This window comes from Lycium ferocissimum, chromosome 2, assembly GCF_029784015.1.
Source record: "Lycium ferocissimum isolate CSIRO_LF1 chromosome 2, AGI_CSIRO_Lferr_CH_V1, whole genome shotgun sequence".
NCBI classification, from domain to species: domain Eukaryota; kingdom Viridiplantae; phylum Streptophyta; class Magnoliopsida; order Solanales; family Solanaceae; genus Lycium; species Lycium ferocissimum.
Window position 1 is genome coordinate 49,161,464 of NC_081343.1, and position 23,767 is coordinate 49,185,230.

At 37.0% G+C, this 23,767-nt stretch overlaps 3 protein-coding genes across 3 annotated transcripts; 1 reads left to right on the forward strand and 2 right to left on the reverse strand.

Moving 5' to 3' along the window:
• The first annotated feature begins 6 nt into the window (after positions 1-6).
• Positions 7-11,387, forward strand: LOC132042303 (protection of telomeres protein 1b-like). Its single transcript, XM_059432896.1, has 10 exons — positions 7-254; positions 5,938-6,074; positions 6,879-7,065; positions 7,890-7,954; positions 8,172-8,260; positions 8,764-9,045; positions 9,373-9,449; positions 9,530-9,588; positions 10,431-10,583; positions 10,933-11,387. The coding sequence occupies exons 1-10, from the start codon at positions 116-118 to the stop codon at positions 11,146-11,148; spliced, it is 1,404 nt and encodes a 467-aa protein (XP_059288879.1). The 5' UTR covers positions 7-115; the 3' UTR covers positions 11,149-11,387.
• A 1,823-nt stretch (positions 11,388-13,210) lies between these two features.
• On the reverse strand, positions 13,211-15,426 carry LOC132042311 (large ribosomal subunit protein eL32z). The gene is made up of 4 exons (XM_059432901.1): positions 15,278-15,426; positions 15,072-15,192; positions 13,589-13,770; positions 13,211-13,483 (listed from the first exon to the last, which is right to left on the reverse strand). The coding sequence occupies exons 2-4, from the start codon at positions 15,159-15,161 to the stop codon at positions 13,354-13,356; spliced, it is 402 nt and encodes a 133-aa protein (XP_059288884.1). The 5' UTR covers positions 15,162-15,192; positions 15,278-15,426; the 3' UTR covers positions 13,211-13,353.
• A 2,238-nt stretch (positions 15,427-17,664) lies between these two features.
• Positions 17,665-23,767, reverse strand: LOC132042332 (F-box protein SKIP19-like). Its single transcript, XM_059432910.1, has 3 exons — positions 23,290-23,767; positions 18,244-18,924; positions 17,665-17,957 (listed from the first exon to the last, which is right to left on the reverse strand). The coding sequence occupies exons 1-2, from the start codon at positions 23,676-23,678 to the stop codon at positions 18,273-18,275; spliced, it is 1,041 nt and encodes a 346-aa protein (XP_059288893.1). The 5' UTR covers positions 23,679-23,767; the 3' UTR covers positions 17,665-17,957; positions 18,244-18,272.

Sequence of the window (23,767 nt, forward strand, 5' to 3'; positions counted from 1 at the left end):
CACTGATCAAAAAATAAAGACTTGTTTTTGGCGCCCTATCACTATTATCTCCCGACTTACCTCGGTGAGCGTGTTTCTTCAGAAAACAAACAGGAATTGCAAGTTCCTTTTCAAAATGGGTCGGAGCATTAGCAGTAGCAGGGATGACTACAAGTTCCTTAAAATAGTAGATGCTAGAGCTGCCCTCAACCAGAAAGTTAATCTTATAGGCGTCGTCATCGAAACCGGTCTCCCTAAACAGTCCAAAGGCACTGGTAACTTTTTCCTCTTACGTTTTATACCTGTTTGGATAGGTGAATAATTCTTTATTTCACTATGATTTATTAATAATGGTCAACAAAACACATCAGGTATAACTATCAATTGTTCCCTTTTCCTACTTGAACTATCACCATTAATGTATTAAAACAGACCTAGTTGAGTAGATGGTGACAGTTTAGCTGATAGTTGGCGTGGTTTCGAGGTGTTTTTTAGTACACAGGCGGTGATAGTTAGGTAGGAAAAGGGAACATCTAGTAGGAAACTCGTGAAAAGTAATAGTTCAGGTGTTTTTTTTTAACCGTTAACTCTAGTTTTTACTGTACTTTTGATGCCATTTTTAGTTGGGAAAGTAATCAAGGACGAAGTCGACTTGAAAGTTTAGACCTTTTAAAATTTTAACTTATATCCGGAAGCTACTCACTCATTTTGGAACCGCCGGGGGGGGGGGGGGGGGCTGCACCTTCATCACATTTCTCAAAATATATTCTTAACATTTTTAATTTTTGATAATTTTTTTTGTTTTTGGTAGATCCTGTAAATGAAAATTTGGTATGGCATCTGAAATTAACTAGAAAATTAGACGGTTTGGCTTTTGTATGCAGGAAGCCATAATTCATTTTGTAGACATGAAAGCTCTAGTTCAAACTTTCTTGAAAAGCTTCTCTGCTCACTGAGCAGAGTAAAAGAAGGCAGAAAATGGAGCTGAAGGAGAATCAAATTCTCATTTTTCAATTGCTGTCCAAACTGATACACGTGTTTATATGTTTGAACAACAAGAATACCTAAAACCCAGCCCTAGTTTTTTGTCCATTCAAATACACCAATGTATACAATAACTACAGTGAACCATCAGCTAAAGAAATCCGTGTTTTAGCTGCTTATGCATGGCATTAGCACTTGCTCAAGGTATTGAGCTGTTGAACATAATACTGTACCTCAACACCTGTTTTAGACCATAGAATGATTTCCTCACACTGCAGAGGGACCTTTATATAGATTTCCACTTTTAAGTCAATGTACAAGAAAGTGTTGTTCACATTTTTTTTTTTTTTTTTTTTTTAAACAATTAACATTCTATTATAGACAAAGCTACACCAAAGGTGTACTTCAGTAATACTTACAAGTAGTGGTTACAAAGGCAAAACCTACCACCTAGGACCTTCACAGACAATCTAAAACAGTGATACTGTCCTCAGCCTCTCGAGGAAGGTCATGAATACACCAAAAATAGAAAAGCACTAGACAATTCATTTTCAATTTCTGAAAGGAGATACTGAAAGTGTCGTTCACATCCAGTTGGTAGATATCCCGTTCCTTCTTTGCTGCTATATAATCACATAATGGTTGTTATCTAACTATTGGATAGAAGACTATACAAATAGAACTATTGGATAGAAAGTTCTTATATAGTCTATACCTTCTCTCTGTGTATTCCCTTTGCTTTATATCTTTCAATATTTTATCCTATAAACCCACTTTAACCAACGTCAAATTCCACTAGTTCCAAGGGGTGGCAAATGGGTGGGTTTGGTGGATTTGGTTTGGTTGAAAATAGTTTGAAATCAAAAACAAAATGGGTTGGGTTTCAAACCGTCCATATTTTATGGGGTAAATACGGGTTGGGTGATAAATGATCAAGTTGGCGCGGGTTAACCCATATTATACAAGTGTAATATTATTTCAAGTGTATGTTTATAATTTTTTTCTTTTGTCAAGTTAAATTAATTTTTCCATACGGTATAAATTTCAGGGGGTGAAGGGTGGGGGTAAGAATTTTTTTTTTATAAAAGTAAAATATATGAAATTGATTTTTAGGCGGGGGGGGGGGTCAGAAATTCTTTTCCATTACTTATAAATGTTTTATATAAGTAATTTATACGAAAATCAAATGTGTGGGGGGGGGGGGGGGGGGTAAGAATTTTTTTTTCCATTTTTTATAAAATTTTATAAAGATAAAATATATGAAATTGAATTTGTCGGGGGGGGTAGGGATCGAAGCCGAGGTAAGGAAAAAAATTTTTTTTAAGCTTTTTTATAAAAGAAAAATAAAGTATATGAAATAAAAAAAAAGTCATGCTAAGTGCGGTAATGCTGAGATTCAGGCGGGGTCGGGGTGGGTAGTGGGGTAAGAAAGAAATTTCTCATTTTCAAAATGAGTTGTTATCGGGTCTAGTGTGTTCTATACGGATAACCATATTTTACCCATATTTGCCCATATTTTTACGGGTTAAAGAGACTTGAGTGCCCATATTTACCCACCCGAAATACGAGTGACGCAACTCACTAATACGTGGGCAAATGGGCTAATTTTCTAAATATTGGGCTCACCGTCACCTCTAGTTCCAAGCGTTGGTTGAGGCGTGTAAAAAGGTATATCAAGATACAACCATGTGGTATTGCCTCGCTAAACCACACTACGAAAGCTCAAAAGTGAAAGGAAGAGGCGTGTCTATTTCGTAGAACCATTGGATTCACTGCAGCACTCGACTACGTGTTCATTCATCTAGTAAGGCGGCCGTTGGAGGAAGATATGAGCATGAAGGCGGACTTACCTACGGTGTTCATCGACCTAGAAAGTGTTCACGACAAGTCCCGGGCCAGAGGTTCTATGGAGATGCCGAGGCAAACGCGTACGGCGACGTACTCAGGTGATCAAGACATGTACTTACGGAGCCAAGACTAGGGTAAGGACATTGGGAGAGATTCAAAGCACTCCCCAACAGACGTGGCCGCACTGCGGGTCAACCGTTAGCCCCTTTTTATTTGCCCTTGTGATGGATGTGTTGACGCGGCAAATCTGCGAGTTGCCACAAGGACAAGTTTCATGATGACATAGTTTTGATTAAGGAGACTCGCGGTGGAATTAACGCCAAGTCGGGAGGTTTAGAGATGCACCCTAAAATCTAAAGTGTGTCGAGCAGACCCAAGTTAGCGCACTCGAGTGCAAGTTTAGTGAAGAGAGCACGATGAAGGGCGCGCGAGGCTTGGATACCCGCTCATTCAAAAGAGAGGAAGTTTCAAGTATCTTAGGTCTATTATCCAAGGAAATGGGAGATTAACGAAGATGTCACATCGTACGGCGCACGTGGTGGATGAAAATGGAGACTTGCATCCGGAGTCTTGCGTGATAAAAAGCCACCAAACTTAAAAGTAAGTTCTGGCCAAGCAGCGACGGTTAGACCGACTCACGTTGCATGTGGCAGTAGTGTCGTCGCTAAGAACTCTCTCACGTTCGTAAAACGGCGGTGGAACGAGGATGCCGGCGCGGACGCGCGGGCATACGAGGAGAGACAGTAATCGAAACGAAGATATCCGGGACAAGGACGGGGTGGCGCCGCGGAGGACAAGAAGGGGCGAGATCGAGGTTTGGATATGTGAAAAGGAGATGTACGGATGCCCCTGTGCGGCAGTGTGAGAGGTTGGCTATGGATGGTTTCAGGAGAGGTAGAGGTGGGCCGAAGAAGTATTGGGGAGAGGTGATTAGACAGGACATGGTGCAGTTTCAGCTCACCGAGGATACAACCGTAGATAGGAGGTTGTGGAGGACACGGATCAGGGTAGAAGGGTAGAACGGATCACTGAGGACAACTATCCTTTCTTTTAGAAAGCTGCTAAATGATTGGGAAGTGGAGAGGGTAGCATCATTACTTGGAAAACTAGGAAGCTCTAGCGGTATCACAACAGAACCTGGCAAGATTATATGGAAGTATAACAAGGATGGTTGTTTCACAGTCAACAGTGCATACAAGATAGAGATGCAAGGTGGAGCTGGAAGGCCACAATATCAATGGAATTCCATCTTGAAAACCTTGGTACCTGCCAAGGTGAAATGTTTCACATGGTTAGTGGTAAAGAGAGCCTACTTACTAAAAAAATTTTACAAAAGAAAGGAATGCAGTTAGTAACCAGATGTTTTCTCTGCAACAAAACAGGGAAAACTAACAAACATTTGTTTCTTCATTGCGAGTTCAATGCCCATCTTTGGGAAATCTTTCTCAAACATTCTAATACAAGATGGATCATGCCAGAGCACACTTTAGATCTGTTCAGTTACTGGATTAGAAGGGGAAGGAGCAAAAGTCAGAAAAGGTGGTGGAGGATAATACCAGCCTATATATGGTGGACTGTGTGGAGAGAAAGAAATGGGAGATGTTTTGAAGATAGATCTAATTCTGTTCAGAAAGTTAAATGGAATTGTATTGTATCTTTACTTTTCTGGTGCAAAACAACTTTGTATAGAGGAAACAAATCGGATTGTAGATTTATTAGGTTTTCTGTAAGTCCTTTTCCTTTCTTTTGGTTACTCACTTTTTGGAGGTGGCCAGCATACCCTTAATGATGAGGAATACAACTTTACCAGTTTCTAAAAAAAAAAAAATGTTGAGCGTTGTCACGCTTCGTATCTTTCTAGTAGTTTCTTGTCCTTTGATTTCTGTTATTATCTGGTATGCCTTGTACTTTGACTGTCGTAAGATTTTGTGGTAGTTACATTATCGTTGCTTCTTTCCAGACTGCTTTGTCATGCTTTAGTTAGTATTTTGTCATGGCTTCTTTACTTCTGTTATTTCTTTTTCCGGTCTGCTTTGATTTGCTTTTCTCTGAGCTGAGGGTCTATCGTAAACAACCTCTCTACGGTCTGCGTACACTCTACCCTCCCTAGAACCCATTAGTTTGTAGAATGTTCCACATTAGTTGAGGAAATGGGTTGTTGTCTTTACATAAGTAAATAAAAGTCTACCCTTTGTAACAACTTAAGCTTTTAGATGAGAATCTGAGATGGTAACACAATTCAACAATACAGATAAAAAGACTCAGATTTGTAAGCAGATTCCAACGCTCACATCTCACTTGCAAATCGTAGACCAGACTGATATCAATTGAATGCTCAGATGAATAAAGAGTCAACAGGACGAAACAACAACAACAACAACATACCCAGTGAATCCCACAACGTGGGGTCTGGGGAGGGTAGAGTGTACGCAGACCTTACCCCTACCTTAGGTAGGGAGGCTGTTTTCGGAAGACCCTCGGCTCAAGAAAAAGCATAGGAAAGGTCAGATACGGGCAAACAATTCGAAGCAATTATGAAAATGACAACAACGAAAGTGAATAAGCCATGATAAACCATTATGTGAAAATAGATATTCGCAGAAATCAAGGGACAAGAAACTATAGAGCAATGCAACTACTTGTAAGAAAGGATAAACACGACTATCTACTAGCCTTCTACCCTAACCTGAGTCCTCCATACCCTCCTATCTAAGGTCATGTAAAGAGTCAACAGGAATCAAGTAAATAAAAGTGCTATAGCAGCCGAAAAGAAAGAGATCACCAAAACCAATGTGAATGTTTTTTTTTTTTTTTTTTTGAAATGGTAAAAAACCCAATGTGAATGGCTGACTGAGCGGAGAGGATGGACTTCATCAAGGCAGATCATTAACTAAACATAACTGCTGCTTAACTTGTTATACATACCACCAGCACTTGTGCAAGGTGCATTGAGTTGTTGAACACCATGTTGTCCTCATCACATTTTGGGATATGAGTAGTTTATATCCTGAAGTTGCTTTTTTTTCTTTTTTTTTTTTTTGAAATGGTAACAGATTTTTTTTCACAGCATTGTGTGGAACGAACTTTTTGGGCTTGATTGTGGCTTCTTTTGTTTGTATTTTGTAGATTGCTTTTGCGGCATTAAGATCATAGATGAGTCCTACCCAAGCCCAGGGATTTCAGTGAATTTTTTCGCGGAGACTATGGACAAGCTTCCTCAAGTGCTGACTGTTGGTGATATAATTCAGCTTTCTCAAGTTGTGGTAACTAATTTTGCTCTAATATTTTCTTGTAGCCTTGTGGGTATTGGTTCATATTAGATATAGGGTAACTAAATCCTAAAATAAATGTTGAAATGCACTGAATTTTCTTTTGAAAACTAAGCACCATATCATACAAGGATTATTACAATTGGTCAATTATCTAGAATTCTTGGCTTTCAAAAGGGTACACTCCTTTGCCGACCCAAAAGTCTAGAAGGATTTCAAAACGTAGCTTGAGCACTTCTGATGGACCATCTCATAATATTTTTGTTAAATAGATGACTCAATTTCTAACAATGGTTGATTGATATTTTGGCATCCTTCACGATTCAGCCATTCTCTTTAGACAGGAGCAACTAACTAATATTGCGTCAATTCTTTTTGTGGGATCTGATTTATATTCATTTCTGGTTTAGGAGGGTCCCCCTTTGCAGTTAGTCTATCACTTGATGGAAATTTAAGCCATTGGAAATGTTTTCTCTATGCTCTTAAGCGAAAGTGCTTGTTGCTTCTAAAAGATGATTAGAGTACATTGACAACTTGTTTTTCCATAGCGTTTCTATCTTCTAGACTTTGTTATATTTTAACTGCTTATGAATCTAGAATTACAAATCATGGGCAAAGGCCAAGTGGGAACAAATAAAGGTCAATTTCTCAAAAAAATAGCAACATTTATTGGATTGGCCAACAACCTGAATGCATGATCTTGTCCTAATTGATCGAACTTTTATTGTTCTTAAGTTTTATTTTCTGGAAATAAAAATATGGTGTCAATCCTTACAAATGGTATTTGTCGGCTTGCAGATGAAAACTCATGGACCCGATATTTATGCTTTGTTCAACAAGAAGTATTCTTCATTTGCAATATTTGACGGAAAAAATAATTCATCTTTCATCCCTTACCAATGTTCTAAGTATCACGCTAGAGAGCAAGACAAGAAATTTATACTGGATTTGATGAAGTGGTTGGTTGATCACAAGATTGATACAGGTACTTTCATCAGTAGTGCCAACTTCAGAGTGATGCTTATAATAGAATTCAGTACATAAAGATTTAATTATTTAGCTGATGAAAGTTGTATAAAAGAATGTACCCTATGTTGATGATTCTGTTTAGGAGTACATATCGATTATAAATGTACGAGTACATATTGTTCAATGAATATTTGGTGTAGTATGAAAGCATTTTCATGAATACCCTTGTCAGACTTGTTCGACATAGACATGTCAAGACAGAGAATGTATCCATATAGCATAGGATGGAGCTGCCAACTTAGCCGCCTGCAAAAGGTGTTCGAGATATGTGTGTCCACATTTACCTGTAGTTATCTAGTTGCTATAGCCTCTCACATAATCTTAGTTAATATTAACTCTATCCTTCTTTGAAACATCAGTTTTGCTTTAAAGGATTGATCCAATCACAGAATCCCTTCCCTCTATCTGTAGCCTTCAACAAAAATAATGGAAAAGAGAAAAGAAGAAAACGAGAACAACACAGATGCCATTTTGATTCTGGTAGTGTTTTCCCTTCTTTTTTTTGAAAACTGGTTGTATTCCTCAGCATTAAGGGTATGCTGGAGACCTCCAAAAAGTTATCAACAGAAACTATGACCAAAAACTATTTACAAAGATCCTAAAAGGTCTACCAACTGATCTGCATCCTTACACCAAAAATGAAGGTAGTGTTTTCCCTTTTCCTTAGTAAAAGATTTTATTAACTAAAGAATTTATTTTGTTGTTTGAATTTTCTGTTATCTCCCTCAAATATGCTCACAATTTTCTTGGTACTCAGCTGATGGTTCATTTTCTTGATAGGTTTGACTGATTTACATTCGTTGAAAGAGATCAGAGAAGGAGAACGCTTCAATTTGCTCTGCAAGGTAGTCTTTTTTTGTTTTTGTTTTTTGGGGATAAGTGATCTGCAAGGTAGTTTTGTGTCTTAAAATAACTGTCCTTAAATGTATCTTGAATATATTGGCAAGCACAATATGGGTTGCATGTTCTTGGGTATTGACACTACATTCATATTTACTAAGTATTGACACTACATTCAAATTTACTAACACTTCCATTGCAAATTACACTGGCATATGCCAGATTGTTCACGTATGTGAAGTTGAAAAAGACAAGTGGATGCTTCTCGTGTGGGATGGCACAGATACTCCACCGGTCACTATCAACACTAAGTGAGTGTTTCTACTTTCTAATCAGGCTTTGAACTAGGAGATATCTACCCTAGTTTAATGCTTTTTCTCTCTCAAAACAATTGTAGCTATGTTGAAACAAGAAGCTCAGAATTGGGCTTAAGAACATAATTCAATAGGCTGAAGCTCTTCATATTTCAAGCATAACTTTTATTTTCAACCAATTTTACTCTAAGACACCTAAAAGACTGACCTGATGCAAACTAACAGCCAAACTTGTTTACTTCCTGATCTTAATGAGTATCACCAAATTACTTGGATAACTGAGATTTGAATTGCAAAGATCACAGAAAGCTAAAGTCTTAATGGCCCCTTAAATATCTGCCTTCTTCCAGTACTTAAAAGGAATATAATCAAACCTCTCATTCAGAGAGGTCAACTAAATATCTACATGCCTGCTTCTTTCTAGAAAGCTTTTGCATACGTTATAGATGATTTGGCACCTGATCCTGAAATGCTGTGGCCAACAATTTCATGAATTACAGGCTAGAAGAAGAAAATGAAAATCCACTTCCGTTGCAGCCTGTGGACTTCACTTTGCAAAGAGATATTCTCTGTACTTTGCCACCTCTTGGAACTGTCTTGAGGGTAACTGTTGATCGTTGCAATGAGAAACTTGGCATTAACTTTCTCAAGAGCAATCGATGGGTTAAACTGATTAACATTAGATGTGAACTTCATACAGCATTGTGGCATGCTGTTCTAATGCCCTTTACTAGGGTTTGCTACTTATCTGATGAAGATGACATTGTTTTACAGCGCATGAGGTATTTCTTCTTCTTGTTTTAGTACGTATATGGTACAATCTTAGGTGTGGAATTGTCTCAAAGAAAAACAATGTTAGGTCTGAAACTCCTATCAGAAAAGAAAAAAGAACAATAGTGTGAAACTCAATTGCATGATAAGCATGTTCAACGTTGTTATTTGACAAGCATGTCATAGCCCATAACTTCATAACATGGAGGCTCATGCCCGCCACAATTATCAGTTGCATATCTACTCTTGGCAGCAAGGTGTTTTGTAACAATCTTGTCCCGTCAGTATAATACCATGCACCTCTGAATTTACCTCAATTGTTTGCAATTACATGATAGGCAGTACGATGAGCGTCGTAAATCTAAATGGGGATGGATGCCTTTGTCAAGTTTTCCTTGGCCATCTGACATAACAGGTTTGCCTTGTATGCTCAAGCAATGTTTTTGATGCTTTAATAACCCATTCTAACATCTCTTTTATTTTCTAAATTCTCAGAGACCGACTACGCTAATATACCTTTTGTCTCCTTGATGAGGGCTCTGGCGAATCCAAGGGTATCTCAACCACCTTAGAGGGCAATCATTTCCTTCTTTTGCGCTCGTAGTATTCCAAGTATTGGAGATATATTAACACTATCTTTACAATTTATTTATTGGACGTTGCAAGAAACCTTGCATCTTCTTGACTTTTTATTGCACATAGGCATCCTAACGCGTTATATGCTTTCAGTAGATCCTGGCTAGGCTGGAAGAGTGTATTGATAAAGAAAGTAGTAATGTCCATGAACCATCTTTTTCTTCGATGTTGCAAGCTACCTTACATCTTCACAAAACATTTAACATTTTATTTGCTTTATAATTAATGCCGAGAGGGCTGCAAATACTATTATTTAAGAAAACGGCAATGCATAATATGCTTTGAGCTCTTTTGAAGTCCCAGAAAGGTTTGTTGTTATCAACTGAGTGAATCTTCTAGATACTTGGCAGCGTTAAAGACTTGAGAAAGTTTGAGCAGTCAGTGTTATGTTATTCCTCCCTGATTCCATTTATCCTGATGACTTCTCTCTGTGAAGTTGCTTATTATGGAAATATCTTTTCTCAGGTCATACTTGAGGATAATAAGTTTCATTTCTCCTGCTGATTATACTATATTTATACTCACACTAGTGATAGCGGAAAAGGAGCACATGGGGAATAATATCCGTGAGGACAATTGGTGCTTGATGTAGTGCAACTGTGCAAGTTCCTATTTCAGTTTCATCCTTGTCTCCATGAGCATATAAAGTTCTTAGAAGCTATCGAGTTAGCATGATTCTAGTAACATTCTTTTTTTTTGTATTACGTGTATGACTTGTCACATTTTATCACTCTTACATCATTGAGCTTATTGCTTGCAGGTCGTAGGTAAATTTCACTGTGTAGTTCGAGTGGTAGCGGCATTTCCTTGGCTAGCTGAAGATTTCCGTTCCCCTTCTGGGGTTTATAGGATCAGGTTGACCCTGGAGGATCCAACTGCCAGAATCCATGCATATCTGTATAAAGAGGATGCGGTAATAGTTGTTTGTGCACTTACAATCTTTTATCAATCTTTATTACTGCAGCCCATTGTTAGCCATTTGGGGACTATGTTTCATGACTTAGCTCAGTATTTAACTATGTTTCCTGGACTTGGATATCAGTATTTTATGTATGATTTTATGTATCTGAGAGGGTGTATATGACATACCTAGACTTGTAACTAAACTGTTCGACTTCGTTATCTCGAAGCAAAATGAAGATTCTGTGTGTTATTTAATATATATTGCAGAAATCTGCTAATCTAACTGATTTGCATGTTTTTATTGTTTGAGCTACTAACTATCGAGCTTGGTTTTGACATGATGCTACTTCACTTACCAGGAACAGTTTTTTGATGGCTACCCCTCTGTTTATGCATTAACAAAAAAGAGGAATTTGTTGCTTGGAACTTCTGAAGACGATGATGGTAGTGAAGTGAGTGATTATTTTAGAAATCCACCCTGGATCAGGTGTTGCTTAAAATCTTATCCTATCGATGACAGCGATGTTTGGGGAAGTAGGAATTTCCGAGTTTTTGCTACCACTCTGAAAGCATAGGAGATTGTCCATTGTATATGCCTCCAGTGCTTTCAAAGACCATATGTAATTTTGGCACTTCTGCAAATGTACAGATGCAGTTGCTAGCATGTAGGTTTGAATGACCTAAACTTACTTTCCTTTTGTCTTTTGCAAGTACTCATGCTAGCACATGCTAATAGTTTTGTTTTCGTGTAGTAAAAGAAGCCTAAAGCTGCTTGTCATGTCTTAACTTTCTTCATTATCATTTCTTTTATTTCCTGATTGGTGTCACAACTATATGATGCCTGTTGGAGCCATCCATTTGCGAGTCTAGATTGTTTAAAAAGCACTTACCTAAGTTTCAAATTTGGCAAAATAGGAGGGTAGGTAAAAATCTCAATTTCAATTGAAAGAATAAGTTGAATGAAAAGTTTTTGATTCATCTATCATTATAGGCAGACAGCACTAACAAAGATAAAGTGACTATTTAATATCCATGTAGACATATAAAAGAAATTGATTCATCATCTGTAACATCTATCCATCCCGAATTCCAATCAACCGATTCATTGAGTAACTCTTGGGTAAACTATTAAATTAATAAGAGCTGTATTGTCTAACTTCATTCAAAAAACATTACCTGATCTGTCCAACAAGAAAGCAACAAGGCCATGGACTCGTCCAAGGAATGAATCATATTTTGTTTTGTTCAAGTCTACATATTACCTATTTGGTCTGGATTCTTTTGCCGGATTTATTATTATCACATTAGAAAGTCACTTTTAAGATAATTCTCTCATATATCTCCAAAAATGGTTGAATTCAATCAATTATATGGTGCTCATATCGTTTGAGTAATTAAAATCAGGTATATGATCCAAACCAGACAGGCAAGTAACGAGGAGAAGTTGTAATTTACACAAAGGAATATAAGGGCAATTTTCATTTGCGCAAAATGATAACTAGATTTAATCTATGCAAAGATTAACAACCGAACTGGGAGTAAATGATGTTTACTGTCGAGGGTGTAACTTATGATCATTTGCGGATTATCCTCCTTCTGGGGGTGATCTTTAACTTTTGTCCCTCAAGTGAGTGGTCTTTGATTTTTGCCCATTTCTTAATTAGGGTTGGTTGTGTATCCGGTTCAAAAAAAAAAAAAAAAAAAAAAAAAAAAATTCTGCAAGGCAAATGTTTGAACTGCAAGGCGAGGTTCGTGCTTCAAAACTCGCCTCCCAAACTCGAAGGTAGAGTTTACCAAGGCATAATTTGCCGCATAATTTGCCTGCAAACTCAGATTTAACGCGCAGTTTTTGTCGAGTAAATGAGTTTTGCGGAAATGTCAAACTATGCCCGATGGGGAAATGAAGTTTATACGCAATCCTCTGCCTAGCGATTTTTTTTTTTTTTAAATTTTCGCCTGAACAAAAATTTGAACGCGAAACCCTGAGGTTTTAGGTGAAGGGCAAAAGTTAAGTACTTTCATTTTGATGGCAAAAATTAAAGACCACCCCAAAATAGGGGAATTACTGCGACTACCAGACTTATGATTTGTATAGGCCAGTCTGATTATACTACCTAAGCTGTTTATGATTTTTATGAATACGTATGGCCTTCCAGAGGACATACTAGTTGAAGTAAATTTCAATTAATAATCTGTCTTTCATACATTGTACAACGAGGTAAGAACCAAAGAAATGACTGGTAACAATCCATACAGATGGACTAAGTTAATTGGCATTCTATGTTAGGACACTGACTTGCAGTTGAAAATCCAACTGATTTTATGAAGATAGCACGTCAGCAGAAGATCTGTATAGAAAACACAGTTATGTACTGACCATATATATATTTTTGTTCATAAAACCGAAAACTCGCACATAAAGTAAAATCAGAAATTTAAATAATTTCCTAATCTGTTAATGTCTAGTAAGAAAATTGTCGCATTGCACTTCTTACGAGTTACTTGATGTTTTCAACATCACAAGCACCTCCAAAAAAGATGCTTCTCTTCATTTAGTTTGAAATATGTAAATTGGCAGAGATATGAAGACGACCATACAGCCACATTTTTACCCAAAAAACTGATAGTACACAGGTGTACTAAAATCACAAAATTTAAGCACTTGATAAGCAATAGCATGAGTCAAAATCCTCTTCAGAGAAAGAACAGAATGTTAATTAAACAACCACAAGGAACAAGTTCAAACACTAACAATATAGAGATATCTAAAGCCAAAATGCTCATTCATCCTCCTGGCTGTGGAGCCTAGCAAGCTTGTTTGTTATGACAACATCAAGTTGGGCAGCTCGCTCGACAATCTCTTTCCTCTTCCTTGTGGAGACATTGTGTGCGATTTCAGCACAGTAAGTTCTGGAAAAGAAAGCTCAATATGTTGGTCAAAAAGACAAAAGATAAAGCAAACTAGTAGTTAGTAAGAAATAGGAGACATGTGAGTGAGTGAGTTTATTGCATTACCTGTTGTGCATCATTAGAACCTCAAGCTCACTAGCATTGTGCACAACAAACTTCTTGAAGCCATTGGGAAGATAGTGACGGGTCTTCTTGTCAGACCCGTATCCAATGTTGGGCATCAAGACACATCCCTTGAACTTTCTCCTCACTCTAGAATCGATACCCTTGGGTCTGCGCCAGCTTTCCTGTTAACAGATTGAATGCTCAGTTTCAGTTAGTAAGCCCAGTCAGTCCAAATTCAACTAAAGAACCACAAGACTTTTATAAACTCCACATGAAATCACATGATTTCCAAGCTAAAAGATAGCTAACCATAGAGAACAATTAAGCTGCAACAATCAGTTCCATTTATTAAGTCCTGTACAGTGAGCTGATATAAGGCAAATGCATTCAAATGCCGATTACATTTCTCTCCGTGTCTTTACAGAGAGTGATTACATACTTAACCAACAAATGGCACATGCACATGAATTATTTAATCCAAAAAAATACAGCTACTATCAAATAGTAGCTGAATACTACAGGAGGGATGTTGTTTGGAAAAGAAAAATGACACTTAATTTTGATGGTTAAGAAAAATATTATTCATTACAAAGCAGCACCAAAAAAGTGCTACTAGATATAGATTGGTAAAGACAAAAAGATGGTGAATTCCGTTTAATACTAAAGGAGGATCTTTGCCTGACTAGATGAACTGAATAAAAAATATTTGCCGATGAACACATTCAATATAAGGGACCTGGCTTTCAAATGTCATCACCTTAACCTCTGGATGTCACAGATCAGGTGAGAATTCCAAGCAACAAGAAGTAACCAAATAGGGAAAACATGATAAGAAGTTTAATAACAGAAAACATGGCAGTGCATTTTCTGAGTTAGTCATTGAACCATGTGCAAACCACCACTTTTTACACAGGAACGGAATTACTCTATCCAACCGAAAAAAATCCCCTTTTTTCCCCTTCCACAGCTTGCTTGTTACCTATTGGATTCTATAGTTAGTTTAAATACAAAGTTTGTTTCGATTGTTGTTTAAATTTTCGTGTATCGCATCATCAAAACCATCGTTATGTAATGTCGAAAAGTCTCATTTTATGTAAAAACATGTAACGTAATTTTCTTGTAGGTTAGTTCTTCAAATTAATGATGTGGTATTTATCAAAACAATAAAGTATAACCCAATATAATACGATACATTATGAAACAATATGTAACAACCATCCAAACAAGATGTCATCTTGATCTCATTTCAGACATAGATACGACATATATTAATTCCAAGTTTCGAAATTTATCAAACGTAACAACAAAATACAGTTAAACAGGGAAAGCGAAAAAAGAATCACACTTTCTCAAAATAGAGTAAAAAAATATAGCAAAATTAACAAATATAAATTTGGAACCAGCAAAAAACAAATCAACTTTTATATTCAGTGTCACATACAATAAACTCTAAGGTTTAATAAACAGAAGAGTGTATATATACCTTGACAGTGATTCTACGGTCACTCTGAGGTCTAATAAACCTCTTAGTTCTCTTCTTAACCACCCTCTTGTTAAGCAAAGGAACAGCCATTCTTCTTCTTCTTGTTGTTCTACCTTACCTTCTACATGTAATTAACACACATTACTAGATGTTAAAATTGACGAAGAATAATCAAAGGAAGTAAAATTGGAACAGAGAATACTCACTGGAACTAGGGTTTCTGCAAAAGCCGCTCTCGTTCCTTGCTCAAAGGAGATTGTTATAAAGATACCTAGAATTATATACCTAGGAGTTGGGGCAAACTAGGGTTTTGGATCCAAAAGGCTTTTTATTTTTTCTATTATTTGGACCGGCCCCGTATGGCTCCGTTGCCAAGGCCCAAGGATAAAATGGTATCATTCTTAAATGCTTATGTCCCCCAAAATATACATAAAATAAACGGAAAAGCTATCATATATCGAAATTGGTCATTTATCGGAAATGGTCATTTATATCATTATGCCATCAAATCAATAGGTTGGCTCATTTATGCCATCAAACTATTGGATATGGCTAATTTATGCCACCACCCGTTACCAAAATGACTCATCCATGCCATTTTTCATTAATGCCGGTTTTACAATACCATATATGACACGTGGCCTCCAACTAGATTATGGTTGTGGGTGGGTACGGTGTATGAGTCGGAATTTTTGTTAATTTGAGATTTAAAATTGGGCTGGTTTAATTAAACAACGTAGATATCTAATTGGAGGCCACGTGTCATATCTGGTATTATAAAAGCGACGTTAATGAAAATGGCATGGATGAGTCATTTTGGTGGCATAAATGAGCCAAACTATTGATGAGCGACATAAATGAACCATTTCTTATAGTTCGATGGCATAAATGAGTCAAACTATTGATGAGTGGCATAAATGAGTCATATCCAATAGTTCGATGGCTTATTTGAGCCTTTTCCATAAAATAAAAACATTATTGAGAACTATTATAAATAAAATTATCTCAAATACGAAAGAAATCATATATAACGTGATTATAAGTTACTCTTAAAAGAGGGTGAATAACTTGGAGGACATTAGATAGTAAACCTTATCGCTTTAGCAATAATTAATTTGGTCTTAAGATTATAGACTTATTCACTCATCAGCCGTTGTATTGATCAAGTATAACAAATTCTCAAGGTGATAATGGATTGGAATAGCAATTTCATCCTTCAGTTATTATCAATTTTAATTACAATTCTTATGACCGCATTTTGCTTTACATTCACCAAAATGTGCGCTTAAGCTCTTTATATCCCACTATCATTACACTCCCGCTAAAATCTAATTTATGCTATAATATTATTTTCCATAAAAATATGAACCGAAAGTATAAAAGAAATCTCTTGAACAAGACTAAATTTGTGTTCGCGCCGAAAAGTCTCGCATTTGAGAGTACAACGTTTCCTAACAAAGGAGACTCCGTACCCAACAATTGAACCCGAGATCTTTGGTAAGAATGAAGGAGTACTTACCACTCCATCACAACCCTTATTGGTAACGCTCTCACTTTTATAACCCATGTTGATTGAAAATAAAGAAATATTATACATATCAAACGCATTTTAATTCTAAGCCTGATTGAAAGCTTCTGACTAGTAGTCAGTGAAAGCAAGACACGGGGCCATGCAAATATTGATGCCTCAACTATGGTCCCAAAGGATTCTTGGTAAACCAAACGAATTCGGGTTGGGAAGAAAGAATACAATAAAAAGGAAATAAGCTTCGAAATTTGCTGCACTACAAGGTGTTAAGATATTGAGTCTGTTGGCAATAAAAGAAAAACGGAGTTTGTCGATGATCAACAATTGGCTATACAAATTTTGGATGAAGAAAACTGTGTTCCAGAGTCCACCACTATTATTGGGAAGAATACCCAATTAGCTCCCTGAACTTGGCACAATATATATATGCAACCTAAACTTTTCATAGTTCTGATTGTAATGCCCAGAAAAGTTTTATTAACTTATTACGTCTGAAAGCTTGAGAGAAATGAACTTTTAAGTTATTTCTTAGACATGAAAATTCTTATTTTAGAGAAAGATGTTCATATAGGCGCATGGAGTATACTTATTGAAAACTAAAATTGTGATATTATAACAAATTACGTGATCGACGTTAGACAAAGGCTGAGCGGGGTTTTGAATACGGATTGATACAATAAAAGGTCACTTTATTCGACGCCATGAAGTGATCCAATGCTGGAATATTTGATTATAAACCAGCAAATTTAAATACTCCATAATATTGGAGTGGGAAATAAGCATGAAGTGAATGATACTATTGACAATTCATCATGTCGTAGTATCAGAGGGAATATGTTACAATGCGAATCTGGAATGAATTTTTTTTGGGCAACCATTTAGTGGATATCCGCATTGAGAAGCTGATAGAAAATTAGACTAGTTGAAGCCCAGAACTAGCTTTAAGTGATGGCTTGACCAAGGGACCTGTTTTAGTCGTTGTCCATTAAAGCGGAAAAGTATGGGCAAACTAACCATAAAAAAAAAAAACAAGACTAAAAACAAAAATGAATTTACACTGAGAACTAGTTTGAAGAGGCTTTTTATATACGTTCAAATCACCTTCAGTAAGAAATTGCCAAATTTACCAAATTTGAATAAAGTGAAGGGGTTATGAACCGAAGCAGAAGGGGAGAAAACACATAAGTTACAGGAAGTTACAAGAGCAGGAAGTGCTAACGGAAGAGGATTAAGGTCTGCCTTAGTAACACTGTGATTACGATCTTCCACCGGCAATGAGCAAACCCAGAACACTCCACTTCTATGAGAACAGCAAAATATGGGACGAATGGCAGTTCACCCAGCAAACCAAGAACCTGCTAAAAAACAATGGAACCATTAACTTTCAAAATCAGATGGATAATTCCGCCTTCCTCCCCCGAGATCTCTCCTAGACCAGGTGGATCTCAATATGCCCTCTTGCTCACTACCATGAGCACGAGCCATTGTTTTAATTGAGGCTCCCTCTTCCCCCACCCCCCAACATCCCCCCACACTTTCCCTAGGGAACAAGAACGAAAGAAGGACGAAACACTGCTAGTACTTTTTTGATAAGGTTGAAACAGTGCCAGTACTAAAAAGGGGTGAACAGAAATGTGTTCTTACCATTAACAACTGTAAGGTAGCAAACGATCTCACCAAAAGAAACCATCCTCATCAAGAAGATAGTCGCTGCTAAATGGGTTAGTGAAGTCGTCGTAATCAAAGTCATCAAAGTCATAATCATAGAAATAGTCTGAGAGACCAGCTTCGGACAACCCACTCGGGTACTCATCATCGGAAGAGTCATAATCACAAATGTGATTAATAAATTCATAATCATGAGTGGAATCATAAGGGCATTTCAGATCTATAATTTGTTGGCGACATCTCGTTCCTAAATCCCCTTTAAGATCAATACTATAGCAGTGGCGCAAGTCAAGGGATTCAAGCCGCGGGCAGCCATCCAGAATGGCACACAGACCTTCATTTGTCATGTTATTCCCAAAAAGTGCAAGGCGTCGCAATTCAGGCATATTTGCTGCAATAGCCAGAGCTTGATCATTGACATTGATCTGTAAATTTCTAATTCTGTCTCTTCTAAATCCTCTAAATCCACAGTCGTTCAATGTGAATGACTTAAGCTGAGAGCAAGAACGACCGACAGCTTCTATACCCACTGTACTAATAACGGATAAGTAAATGTGCAACTCCTCCAACAACGGGAAGTTCTCAGCAACTGCAGCCAAACCTCCATCTGAAATATATTCACAGCAGACAAGTCGTATATGCCTAAGCTGACTTGATCTGTTCAGAAAGGCACAAGATTAGATAAAAGACATAAAAATAAGAGAAACTTACTGTTGAGAAGACTGCAAGGAAAAAATATCCATAGAATTCAGAGCTGAATTTAGCTAGAAAAGCATACACACAAAGCAAATTGACAACACAGAGAGATCTCAAAACAATTTAAAAAAAAAAAAAAAATGAACAAGAGACAAGTCACCAAAAAGTAAACAAAACGGACAGGATGCGCTTGAAGCAGGCATACACAATCCCTATTTATCCCCCCCCCCCCCCAAACCCCCACGAAACAAACCAAATAATCCATTTCTTTTCTCTGATACGCAACATTCTCTCTTTTTCCCCCGGATAAAGCAACTTTCACATTTGACAAAATCTGCATTTTTACGAAAAATCTTTGCTACGTCCTCTGGATTTTCTCAGATCTACATGTTACCACATCATCAAACATTAGAATTCTTAATTCTGCCTATCTACAATGAAAGCTACATCATTTCCAGTTTGTCCTTTTTGGTATTGGAAGGAAAAAGGGAATACTTCATATATAACGAAACGAAGTTTAATTGCCATGAGATCTACATATTACCATTTCACACTACAACTACACCACAAAGCTTTCAGCTTATCCTTTTTTCATTCAAAATTATCAAGAAGATCCTGTTTTCAGGTAGTAACCCCCCTTTTAAGTTTTAACGTTGGGGAAATGTTACAACCAGCTGGAATACAATTGGTTGGTAGGGATACTACTCTATTTTTCCACAACCGCACCCAAAATCTATCACTCTATTATAGCTTCATGAATTGTACTCTGCTTCCCCTCCCTCTGTTCTTCTTCTCCTCAGCATTATTAAAAATTTAAATTAAAATTAAAAGAGATCTAGATGATTTCAGTTGTAGTGCTATTAATGGAAAATGAAGATCTTGCGAAAAAGTCAGTCAAGACTCAAGGAAAAATTAACTTTGATAATGACGAGTCCTGGTTAATTCAGGGAAAACCCACTGTATTAGCTAAAAACTATAAAATATTTGTTTCTCTGAAGTGTTTTAATTAAAATCAGAAAAGTTTATTAAAAAATGACAGCAATTCTGTTGTTTTATCATGCTTATGAATCTCCTGGAATGCGTATTGTTAGTAGTTGGCATGAGGTAATGTTTCAATTGGAGATATTTAACTTGTGAATTGCGCAAATTTATCTAATAACAGGTCAGACTCACAGAACTCATAACAGCCAAGCTCAAGCCAGACTTCCAGTTCAAATAAGCTTTGCCTCGAATTAAAATGACGACAAGGGGGGGCCAGGTTCAAACGCAAAGGAGGTTTACTTGCATCACATTCCTATGAAGACAGACATCAATTACTCGGAATTTCTTTTGTAAGGATGATATAGGCAAAGCTTGCAGCAAGAACAACAGTCTTTCCAGTGACATGGGGGCATCCAAGGGAAGCGAAGCAGTGTAATTTTCTTACCATTGGAATGGGAGGCAACTAAGGAAGGGCAGAGAAAATGATCTAAGCTTTCAAACCTTTTGTGCATGCAACATCAAAATAAGACTAGCCTCACAAAGTGATACAGCAAAAGCCCATGATCTTACCTCACCCACCCGCCCCCCCAAAAAAAGTTCAAATCAATCAACTATGCTCAGCCAAAAATTAATCGGTGTAGGTAAAATGAATCTGTTGTATATCTTCCAGCCCACTCATCCATTTCATTCCAATACTAGAAAATTTTAACTTTAGATAAAGGGGTTCTCCAAAACTACTGACTCTTCAAATCACACACTTATCTCTAGAAACATGCAAATATCTACTTAAAATAAAAGGACTCTTTACAGAAACCAAACTAGTGTAAATGTAACATTAATAACTAATTCCTAATCCCAATTAGTTGGTTTGCTTATATGGATCCTTGGATTCCGTGTTGTTTTGAGCTCAGCTAAATTAGCATTGACTATGAGACATTGTGGATCTTTTTTTACTTATTTTCATGTGATTTTAGGTTTACACCATTCACCTTCAACCCATCATATATTCATAGCTATCGGTCTACATGAAGGTCACATGGAACATGACCAAACCATCTTAAACGACCACCTTTCACCTTTATGTATGCTACATGCACCCTAAGTCGAATATAGTAAGGTCTTACAAATATGTTGGAATTTGAGGTCCAAAATTCATTTCCATATACTCCCTCCGTTCACTTTTAGTTGTCCACTATACTAAAAATAAATTTTCACTTGTACTTGTCCACTTTAGCATATCAAGAGAAAGACAATTTTATTTTTCCTCTTTTGCCCTTAATATTAATTACTCATTTCTCAAATCATTTCCCAAGTTCATTGGATCTATACATCATTAATATGGGTATTATGGTCAAATATGCACTTCATTTACCGTTTCTTAAGGGATGTGCAAAGTCCATTGTGGACAAGTAAAAGTGAACGGAGGGAGTACATCTTTTATAAGGAGAGGTCAAACATTCACTTCTATATATATAGCTTGTTGTGGAAGCAAAACCTTTAACTATTCTTATGCTTTGTTACGACTCTTCCTATCGCATATGACTTCTCCATTTCAGTCCTACTCTAATTATATGCGAGACATTTTCATCTATCATGATATTCTCCAGAAGACTTGAGCTTCTATACTGAATTATCTACATTTAGATAACAAAAAACATATTTAATCTCATTTCACACATATTGTTCTTAAGGATGCCAAAGTTGTAGTACATGTATTTGTCTTACCAATACCTATGCTAAATTTCTTAAGTCTTCAAAGCATCTCCATAGTTTTAAAAAAAAAATCGTTGAATCCCTCGTTAGTTTCGAGCATGCATAATGCAAGTACGCCACATTTTTTTGAAAAGTTTATGCGCATGTTAATAAGCGCCCATTACGTAGTTAAGTTAATCACATAAAACATACCTCATCCTTTAATTATACACATCAAAATCAATTGGAACTGCAGAAGTTTTACAACTTATTGAGGTTAATGTGTATAATTAAAGGAGGTGATATATTTTAAATGGTTTAAAAATATGGAAAAATTACTTGGTGTAGCTTCTTCTAAGAGGTAATTATTGATAATTACTACATTTTGATTTATTTATATTTAGTAGCTAAATTAATTTTCTACATTACCATTGGTAGCTATACCAAAATACATATACCTCTATTCATTCTCCCTCACTACACATTTCAGATTTTTCATCTTCTCCAAGCCCTAAAAAACTTTCTCTCTCCTTCCTATTCACTAACACAACCGCGGCCGCCCCACTGCTGGAGCTTCGGCGACGAACCATGACAACACCTCTCTCCTCTTCCTCTCCTTCACACGACTGCCAGAGCTCTCCTCTCCTTCGACGACCAACAGGAACTCCGCGAACCACAAGCAACTACCACATCCCGCCGCTTAAATCCACAACCGGAGATCCGCCGGCTCAGATTCAACGACCTCAACTCGTTCACCAAGTCTAACTCCGTCTTTCCGTCCCATTTCAAATCTAAAGTGTATTTTATATTTTCGCCGGTGATTCAACCGGATTTGACCGTATTCTCCATTTTTTAGTGTACATAGGGTGTACTTTTTAAAAGGATTTGAATGTATTCTTCATTTTTTGGTGTAAATACAATGGTATATTGTATTTCGCCGGAGATCCGACCGGTTTTGATTGTATTCTCCTTTAAAATGTATCTCGTCTAGCCGGAATCCATGGCTACTTCTCCTTTGTATCTCATATCAGAGTGTATCAGAGTGTATTTCGTCATATGTACCTCATATGTATTTGGCTCATATGTCTTGTATCTCATATGTATTTGGCTCATATGTCTTGTATCTAATATGTATTTGGCGTCTTGTCTTGTATCTGATATGTATTTGGCTTCTTGTCTTGTATCTGAATGTATTTGGCTTCATATGTATTTTGAATGTACAAAGTGTATTTTGAAATTTTGTTGAAATAAATTCAAATACAGTGAATACATTCAACTTCGCGGCAGATCGAACACATTCGAATATAGCCAAATACATGTGACATCAGACAAGGTTGGATACAACTGAACGGTGTATTCAAATACATCGAAAATGTCTAATGGTAGCTACGAATTATAAATATGAAAAAGGTAATTACGGATGGTTAATTGCTCCTGAAAGGTAGTTATTTATGTAAGTTGCCCTAAGACTATCTACATAATAGGCTGTGGAGAACAGCACAACAGATTTTCCAAAATTTTGAGTCAAAATTGTCTAATAATGTCTAATAACAGCAGTTTATCACATGTGTAGGTGTTCAAGTTGGAGTATCTAAATGAAATCTAGTGACAAGTTTAAAGGACAAAGACAAAGTTTGAGGTCCAGCCATATACCTTTGGGAGATATAGTCGAGCAAATCATCATCACCAAAATCCTTGATTTTAATTTCAAGCAATTGACCCTGGCTACGATCCACAGCGATTTGGCACATCTTAGTCAAGTCATCATCATCCCTGTCACAATCTTTATCACTGCTCATATCAATGACTCGCCACATGGTAGGGTCATGGCACACTTTCCACCAAGTACTGCAAACTCTCTGTGCATTTAACAATACCTCTACCGTTCCTACACGGCGAAGGATGTCCGCTGTTATTTCCCGAGGGAGCTCAACCCATGGCGGCGGCGGCGGCGGCGGTGGTGGTGGTGCGGATGATGATGATGACGTGGCCTTCTGGTTTCTCTGCTTGATTCTCCACACTAACCGTTTTGGTTTCGGCATTTTTTTCGTTTTAGGGTTTTGTCGCCTTTGTTTCACCGGAGTACTTTTTTATGAGTGAGTCTGAAGGAAGAATAGGAAACAATGAAGAT